The 9,482-nt window shown below is 41.3% G+C and overlaps 1 protein-coding gene across 4 annotated transcripts in view; it reads left to right on the top strand.

Annotated features, from left to right (window-relative positions):
- The window catches only part of tmem131l (transmembrane 131 like), a 143,718-nt gene that overhangs the window by 96,845 nt on the left and 37,391 nt on the right, over window positions 1-9,482 (top strand). For 2 of the 4 annotated variants that reach the window (XM_067991821.1, XM_067991794.1), the window contains exons 11-15: window positions 388-496; window positions 839-944; window positions 2,876-3,023; window positions 3,959-4,129; window positions 6,243-6,303. In XM_067991821.1, coding sequence (XP_067847922.1) covers window positions 388-496; window positions 839-944; window positions 2,876-3,023; window positions 3,959-4,129; window positions 6,243-6,303 — 595 coding nt within the window. The remainder of the gene's footprint in view (window positions 1-387; window positions 497-838; window positions 945-2,875; window positions 3,024-3,958; window positions 4,130-6,242; window positions 6,304-9,482) is intronic. The other 2 variants (XM_067991802.1, XM_067991812.1) reach the window with 2 other exon arrangements.

Raw genomic sequence — 9,482 nt, 5'->3', positions numbered from 1 at the left:
GGATTTGAAAACCAGGATGAGAATTTTTAAATCAAGGCGTTCCTGGACTGGGAGCCAATGTAGGTCAGCGAACACAGGGGTGATGGGTGAACAGGACTTCGTGCGAGATATATACGGGCAGCAGAGTTTTGGATGAGCTCAAGTTTATGGAGGGTGGAAGATGGGAGACGGGCCAGGAGAGTCAAGTCTAGAGGTAACAAAGGCATGGATGAGAGTTTCAGCAGCAGATGGGCTGAGGCAGGGACGGAGACATGTGATGTTAGAGGTGGAAGTAGGCTGTCTTAGTGGAGCACATATGTAGTCGGAAGATTATCTCTGGGTTGCCCGCTGATGATACCTGTCAAGTACAAACCTTTAAATTGACATAATTGATTTAATTCCTTACAGAATGTTCATCTTCTGTCGAGAGCTGACACAGTTACTGTTGAATTTGAGCCAATACCGCTGGAGACATCAGTGAACAATTTGACAAAGGTTGCTTCTCTTATTTGTAAAGGTAGGTATTTTAGGCATTAATTGAAATGGCCATTAACTGTGAATTTGATGATTAACCTATAACATCTAGTGTTAATGGGGGAGGGGGGAAATCATGGCTATTTTTCTCTCTTTTTAAAAAAAAAAACAAACGTCATAAGATCAAAACAGCAAAGCATAATTCTTACTCCTGGTTTGAAGATTGTCCTAAACTCTCTAAGGTACTGCTTAACGCAACAGATTTTATAGTATGTCGGTTCAAACCTTTTTGGTATGTTTTATTGAGTCTAAGCTGCAGATTCTGTATATACGTTGGATGAAAACATTGGTTACTCTAGAAGAACGCTCACGTTTTATTTTCCAGCAGCCGCTATGCCTGACAATGTGGAAAATTGCTCGGGTGAGGTGAAGTATGTAGTAAAAGGCAGCTTAGCACGGAAAGTGTCTCCTGCATTGCAGCTAACAGAAGGGTGAGTTCACTGAGCAGGCTTGACGTGTTCAAATCTCTCTTGTCTATTGATTTTTATGATGTATTACATGGTTAGAATTTGAAACCTAACTTAACGCATACAATTTTTAGTTCAACAGCTTGTGTCTCAGTTTTGTAAATCATATAACTTCATTAAAGCGACATTATTTACTTTAGGTTCACAGGGTCTTATTCTGAAGTATTCCTTAGGATGCAAGATTAACCTACTAGTAATCTTATTGAAGTAGAGGGTTTTTTTTGGGGAGGGGGGAAGGGGAATTAGGGCAAAGAGAGTGTGAACGGGGCTGGAGGGATGGCCAATTGTATGATTCCCTGAGAATTCCTGTTATAGCCATAGGATTTTAGGAATGTTGACAGGATGCCCCTCTCCCTCTCTCCTCCCCCCCCCCCCCCTCCCCCATCATAGAAAAGTTTGAAAACCATTAGTCGACATTAACTTGCATTTGTCATATTTTCTGAAAAAATCCAAATCCTTCTGCATCTGTGACTCACTTCTCACTCGGCCTCCAATTTTAGTATCCTCTGCAACCTTAGAAATCCTGCTTTCCATAACTATAACCCAGTGTGATATGACATTTCCTGCTCATAACCTCTTCTCAGCTCCTTTTATTTTCCTGAAAGGAGAACTCCAAGGTAAAGCCCTTTAATCTGGCTCACTTCCTCCACCTCCTTTTCTGAAGCTAAGTACCGAAAAATGTTTTGTCACTTCACCTTTGCTGTCTCGCCTTCCCTTCCCCATTGGTCATTTACTTTGGAGCGACAGGAATGCTGGAGCCAGTGCAAAGTGACAAATATTCATAATTGTGATGTTTAGCCCAGTCAAAGTTGGAAGTCCAGCCACCACAGAATGCATTTATTTTTTAAAATAAATGCCACTTAAAAAGTTAACTATATGGGTGCATTTTTCAGATGACTACCAGACGATAAGTCCTTAAGTTTTGTGAAATAAGGTTTGTCTGTTATTACACACACATTCCTGATTTCATGTTAACTAGAGACCTGGGGCGTGTTTTGTGCCAGTAGTTGAGTGTGCATAACAACAACAACTTGAATTTATATAACGCTTTTAACATAGTAAAATGACCCAAGGCGTGGCACGGGAGCGTAATCAGACAAAAATTGACACCAAGCCAAAGGAGGAGATATTAGGACAGTGACCAAAAGCTTGGCCAAAGAGGTAGGTTTCAAGGAGCGTCATAAAGGAAGAGAGAGAGGTGGAGAGGTTTAGTGAGGGAATTCCAGATCAGGTGCTGTCCATATTGGAAATTTCAGGCAGTTCAGGGTCATGAAATTTTGCAAATTGGGATTGTTTCCATTTTTGCACATGTGAAATAGGCCTTTGTAATCCCACTGGTGTTGAATATAGAGATATTAAAATTCCTAGCCAGATTCTCGTTTTCCAGGTTTTGTCTTTACTTTCTCCAGATGCCAAGGCCCTGGAGAGGTTGCAGAAGGGATTCACTAAAATGATACCAGGGGTGAGGGGCTTATTATGAGCAAAGTTTAGAGAAACTAGAGCTGTTTTCATTAAAACAGTGAAAGTTAAAAGGAGATCTGATAGAGATGTTCAGTATTATGAAGTGGGTACTACAAGGTAAATAGGAAATAAAAACTATTACTGAATTGGTAACAAAAGGGCATAAATTAAATATTGCCACTAAAAGCACAAAGGGAGAGGTTAGGAAAAATGGTTTTAAGACAGGATTGTTAGTGCATGGGATGCCCTGCAAGAAAGTGTCAGAATCAGGATACATAATCCCTTTTGAAAAGGGAAGTGGATAAATATTTGTAAGCTAGGGAACGGAACTAATTCGATAGCTCTTGGAGGGCCGGCACAGCTCTGGGCCGAATGGCCTCCTCCTGTGCTGTAAAACTCTATTCTAATTTTTGTTGTCTTTCTCCCTCATATAGAAATCTTGGACATGACTTTTCAAGCACATTTCAAGTCAAGCCAGGGCATGTATCAGAATTCTGGACCATCTGGTTTACAAATCACTTCAAGTTCAAAGTCCTGATAAGCAATGTTTATGTACCCGAAGAAGCAGCACACGTGTTGACAGTAAAGTTGCTTTAATTTTCTGATTTCTTTATAAACTGTTGAAGATGCCAAAGTTAATTTGATGTGAAGGTAGTTGCATTATTCCTCAGAATCGGACCAACTTCCCCTAAACAGTGGTACTGAACAGATGCTCTGTTCATGTGACTATGTATTGAATTTACAGCCTACCAGCTCTAGAATGTTGCTGGGATTAGAGAGAGAGAGAGAGAGAGAAATGGGTCCAGAGATTCAGGTGCATCCATTTTTACGTGAGCATATTCTTTGCACCTGAATAGTGAGGCCTGAGGCTCCCTATATCTTGGGCCTCATTTCAATGCAGCCGGTGAAGCAGGGGCCCTCGGGTAAGTGGGTCGGGGCTGTGGGTCTGATCAGGTTCGGGGTACGAGGGGACTCTGGGTCAGGAGCAGCGACGAGGGGTGGGGGGAGGGCACTGTGACGATCAGTTCCTATTTAATGCGCTGGGAGGAGCAATCCTTCTCCTGGCTCCACATTCTTGGTTGGGCCTAGCAGGCGATTCATAGGCCTGGTTTCCCTAGGTGCAGTCGGTGCCAACGCCGACTGTCTCGGGGCAAACCAATCTTGGTGAGGGAGCATCAAACAGGAGCTAGGCCCCTTATTTGTATATGCAAAGGGCCTAACGTCTGTTTCAGGCATGGATAAAGGATGCACATTTTTTGTTCTCACCCAATATGGTGGGAGGCACACTTCCTGCCCGCCTTAGTAGTCCGACTAGTGGCTGAGAAACAGTAGCTGCGTGGACCAATTTCCAGGCCACTTTTAAGAAAATCTGTTTTTTAAAAAAAAATTTACTTTTTTTGTAAATAAGCACATAGAATTTGCTTTATGGCAAAAAAAAAGTTACCAAAACAAACAGGACGGTGGTGTGTAATATAAATGTGTTGCTGTCAACTCATCAGGTATTTAATATTTTTCAGATTCTGAATTTTACTGGTCCAGTGACACTCATGCCAGGTTGCTGGCACATCTTATCACTACAGTTTAAAGCTGGAAGAACACCTGTAACCTTAAGCACGCATCTGCTAATAGTAATAGGGGCAGGATTAACATTTGAGCTCCCTTTGCAGCTCTGCTCAATCCAGGTGCAGGTACATATTCATTTAATCAGAATGACAACTTGTCTCATGCTATATTACAGATTTTATCATGTATTGAAACATTTTTATCAAAAGTTTTTCATTTGAAGTTTATCCTGAAAAGTAGAGCAGCTAATCTTTCATAGTTTTCTTTTTTGCATTTTGTTCAAAATATGCTATTAAAATAAAGCAGCACATTCTTTATTGTTGTGGTATACTTGCATAAAAAATGATCTGAGACACTCCTGCTCCTACATGAAGGAGTTTGGGCACCCTCAATCCAATTCTTTGGCCATGAGCCAATAGCCCAAAACTACTAAATTGGCAAACTCACTCAAATGCCACAGGCTGGCTGATTTAGAAAATGGAAAAGTGTCACACAAGAGCAGTAAGATGTATTCTCCGGAGGTTGGAATTGCGACACATTGTTGGGGCAGAGTAGAGGGACCTTTTACTCTGCAGCTAACTGCTCAGGTATCCAGTGAAGCTTGATAAGGGCTCTGGATGCCTAAATTGGAATATGCACTACGCTCCAGTGCCAACATCCCTCATCTCAATGAACAAAATCATTATATAAAGTTAGAAAATATGTTTTGGTGATGAGAAACAAATGTTATGGGGAAAACTGTAGTAGTCCAAGAGGCATCAGTGCAATACAGTAGCTACAAGTCTTTTTTTAAAAAGTATCTTTGAAAACCTGAGTATATTTGTCAAAACTTGCACATCTAGAAGAAATGCTAGTGCAGGATTTTATAGGACTAAAGCAGTGGAGCATAGGATGTTGCCAAACAAGGAGAAAATTGCCTGGATAGAAATTTAGCAGCACAGGCAAGAGACCACTTTTCCTGTTTTCAGTTTGATTGCACGCTAAGAAGTTTTAATAGTTCTGATTGTTTATACTGTAGTAGTTGAGAACATTGGATGGCAGCCATGATAAACTCACGACATTTGGAAATTGAACCAAATACATCAGAAGCTGCTAATTTAACAGTTGTTGGAGGGGAACAGAACAAAACATGCACATTTAAATTCAGCACTCCCATGCTCTCAGAATTGAATGCTCAAATAGAGTCCAGATCAGAGCTGGGGATACAAGAATGTAACTCTGATTCTCCAACCTGGACTCCACTTGATTCAGGCTCAGTGCTAGAATCATGGAAGTGCTGAATTTGCCATTGTAGCTGTGCATGTTTTGTTTAGAACATAAGAACATAAGAAATAGGAGCAGGAGTAGGCCAATCGGCCCCTCGAGCCTGCTCCGCCATTCCTCCCACCTGCTCTCTGCCCCTCCCTCATTATTGGTGGTCATTTTCCTGTGCATCCAATGTTAATCTTCCTGCATCACTTTTCGACAAGTGTTGCTTGAACTTCCAAGTCTATTTACCTTGGATGTATCATTTGGACTAATACTGCATTGCATTTCTTATATTTACTTTTGGAAGAAAGAACTTGCATATTGCCGTATCACATCCTCAGGATGTCCCAAAGCACTTCAGAGCCAATGAATTACTTTTGAACTGTAGTCACTGCTATGTAGACAAACACAAAAGCTAATTTGTGCACAGCAAGTTCCCACAAACAGCAGTGATATAAATGACTATCTGTTTTGGTGGCATTGGTTGTGGGATAAATATTGGCTAGGACAATGGGAGAACTTCCCCACTTTTCTTCGCGTGGATAGGCAGAAAGGATATTGGTTTAACATCTCATCCAAAAGATGGCACCTCTGACAGTGCCGCACTTGCTCAGTACTGCACTGAAGTGTAAGCCTGGATTGTGCGCTCAAGTCCAGGAATTGGACTTGAATCCACAACCCTCTAACTCAGAGGTAAGACTACTACCACTGAGCCAAGCTACTTTTGTAGATTACTCTTCTATCTATAAAATCGTTATGCATCAGGTCATGAAGTCTCTTCCAATAGGTTAAGTGAGTCCTTGACCACCCCCACTGAATCCTCTAATTAGAACTGCTGAAGGAACACCACTAAAAACACGTCTAAAAGTAACATACCAAGTGACATCACGAAACACCGCTTTAATTTTTTTAAAAAAAGGATACATCCTTTACCTATCATTTTTCCCCTTAAGTGTGCAATCTACTAAAATAGTTTTTTTTTGTGAACAGGGGAAGGTGTATTCTGATTCAGTTCTGCAGTGTGGTGTATACTGTTATCTGGGGGCAAAAGGTAAGAATCAAGCAATGTACCTATTTCAATTGTATATTTATATTGATTTTGGGGGGAGGAAAAATGCTGCTTAAATGAATGGCCTGTTTGCAAACAAAACTTAATTTTATTGGGCTGCTCCCCGATACAATTTTCCTCTCTCCTTTTGACCACCTGTTCAAACCAGCAGAGCTATTGACAGATCCGATCATACTTGCTTGTATTTTGTTCTGCAAAAATGGCACAGATCCTGGTGAATGGGAAAGATACAAAGATCAACAAAGGGTCACAAAACAGATAGTAAGGGCTACAAAAAGAGAGCATGAAAAGAAACTCGCAAGGGATATCAAAACCAATACGAAGAACTTTTATAGTTATATTAGGAAAAAGAGGGTGGTCAGGAGCAGTGTTGGCCCCTTAAAAACTGAAAGTGGGGATATTGTCATTGACAATGGGGAAATGGCGGACATGTTGAACAATTACTTTGCGTCAGTATTTACAGTCGAAAAAGAGGATAGCATGCCGGAAATCCCAAGAAAACCTTTATTGAATCGGGGACAGGGACTCGATAAAATTAACATAAGTAAAGCAACAGTAATGAAGAAAATAATAGCACTAAAGAGTGACAAATCCCCAGGACCAGATGGCTTCCATCCCAGGGTTTTAGAGGAAGTAGGTGAGCACATTGCGGATGCCCTAACTATAATCTTTCAAAGTTCTCTAGATTCAGGAACTGTCCCTCTAGATTGGAAAATTGCACATATCACTCCGCTTTTTAAGAAAGGAGAGAGGGAAACCGGGGAATTATAGACCAGTTAGCCTAACATCTGTTGTGGGGAAAATGCTGGAGTCTATAATTAAGGATAGGGTGACTGAACACCTCGAGAATTTTCAGTTAATCAGAGAGAGCCAGCATGGATTTGTGAAAGGTAGGTCGTGCCTGACAAACCTGATTGAATTTTTTGAAGAGGTGACTAAAGTAGTGGACAGGGGAATGTCAATGGATGTTATTTATATGGACTTCCAGAAGGCATTTGATAAGGTCCCACATAAGAGACTGTTAGCTAAGATAGAAGCCCATGGAATCGAGGGAAAAGTACGGACTTGGTTAGGAAGTTGGCTGAGCGAAAGGCGACAGAGTAGGGATAATGGGAATGTCCTCACATTGGCAGGATGTGACTAGTTGAGTCCCGCAGGGATCTGTCTCGGGGCCTCAATTATTCACAATATTTATTAACAACTTAGATGAAGGCATAGAAAGTCTCATATCTAAGTTTGCCGATGACACAAAGATTGGTGGCATTGTAAGCAGTGTAGATGAAAACATAAAATTACAAAGCGATATTAATAGATTAGGTGAATGGGCAAAACTGTGGCAAATAGAATTCAATGTAGACAAATGTGAGGTCATCCACTTTGGATCAAAAAAGGATAGAACAGGGTACTTTCTAAATGGTAAAAAGTTAAAAACAGTGGATGTCCAAAGGGACTTAGGGGTTCAGGTACATAGATCATTGAAGTGTCATGAACAGGTGCAGAAAATAATCAATAAGGCAAATGGAATGCTGGCCTTTATATCGAGAGGACTAGAGTACAAGGGGGCAGAAGTTATGCTGCAGCTATACAAAACCCTGGTTAGACCGCACCTGGAGTACTGTGAGCAGTTCTGGGCACCGCACCTTTGGAAGGACACATTTGCCTTGGAGGGAGTGCAGCGTAGGTTTACTAGAATGATACCCGGACTTCAAGGGTTAAGTTACGAGGAGAGATTACACAAATTGGGGTTGTATTCTCTGGAATTTCGAAGGTTAAGGGGTGATCTGATCGAAGTTTATAAGATATTAAGGGGTACAGATAGGGTGGATAGAGAGAAACTATTTCCGCTGGTTGGGGATTTTAGGAGTAAGGGGCACAGTCTAAAAATTAGAGTCAGACCTTTCAGGAGTGAGATTAGAAAATATTTCTACACACAAAGGGTTGTAGAAGTTTGGATCTCTCTTTCGCAAACGGCAATTGACACTAGCTCAATTGCTAAATTTAAATCGGAGATAGATAGCTTTTTGGCAACCAAAGGTATTGAGGGATATGGGCCAAAGGGAGGTATATGGAGTTAGATCACAGATCAGCCATGATCTTATCAAATGGCAGAGCAGGCACGAGGGGCTGAATGGCCTACTCCTGTTCCTGTGTTCCTATCTACAGACATGCTGCCTTTTGCAGCTAATCCTCCAAATTCAAGGCAGCTGGAACATTGAAGCAGTGGTGATTTGCTGCTCCAACTTAATTTCAGCCATTCAGTCAGAACATAATAGGAGCAGGAGGAGGCCAGCAAACTTGGATACATTACACTCGATCCCCTCGTCTAAGTCATTGATATATATTGTAAACAGCTGAGGGGCAAGCACTGATCCTTGTGGCACCCCACTAGTTACAACCTGCCAACCCGAAAATGACCTGTTTATTCCTACTCTCTGCTTTCTGTCCATCAATGAATCCTTAATCCATGCTAATATATCACCCCAATCCCATAAACCCTAATCTTTTGTAACAACCTCTTGTGTGGCATCTTATCAAATGCCTTTCGAAAATCCAAATATACTACATCCACTGGTTTCCACCTTATCTACCCTGCTAGTTACACCCTCAAAATAAAAACTCTAATAGATTTGTCAAACACGATTTCCCTTTCATAAAACTGTGTTGACTCTGCCTAATCATATAATGATTTTCTAAGTGCCCTGTTACTATGTCCTTAATAACAGATTCTAGCATTTTCCCTACTACTGTCGTCAGGCTAACTGGCCTATAATTCCCTGTTTTCTCTCTCCCTCCTTTCTTGACTAGCAGGGTTACATTTGCTACCTTCCAATCTGCGGGGATTGTTCTAGAATCTAGGGAATTCTGGAAGATCAAAACCAATGCGTCCACTATCTCTGCAGCCACCTCTTTTAAAACCCTAGGATGTAGGCCATCAGTTGTGATGATCTGCTGGTATGCTCAGGTAAAATACTGCTGTGACTTAACCATGGAATTCAGAGATTCTCTTAAGTCAGAAGGCAGCATCAAGTCTAGAGCCAGTGGACCACAGCTGACTGATCGGAGAGTCTGGAAAGATGGTGGAATCATGGAGATTCAGACACTCACTGCTTAGGCTATTCTGTTTCTTTAAGCCATTTGGCAGATGCAAGAAAAGAGGTTGT

The sequence above is a fragment of the Heptranchias perlo genome, chromosome 1 (assembly GCF_035084215.1).
Source record: "Heptranchias perlo isolate sHepPer1 chromosome 1, sHepPer1.hap1, whole genome shotgun sequence".
In the NCBI taxonomy this organism is placed as follows: Eukaryota; Metazoa; Chordata; class Chondrichthyes; order Hexanchiformes; family Hexanchidae; genus Heptranchias; species Heptranchias perlo.
This window is presented reverse-complemented; position numbering and strand designations above follow the sequence as displayed.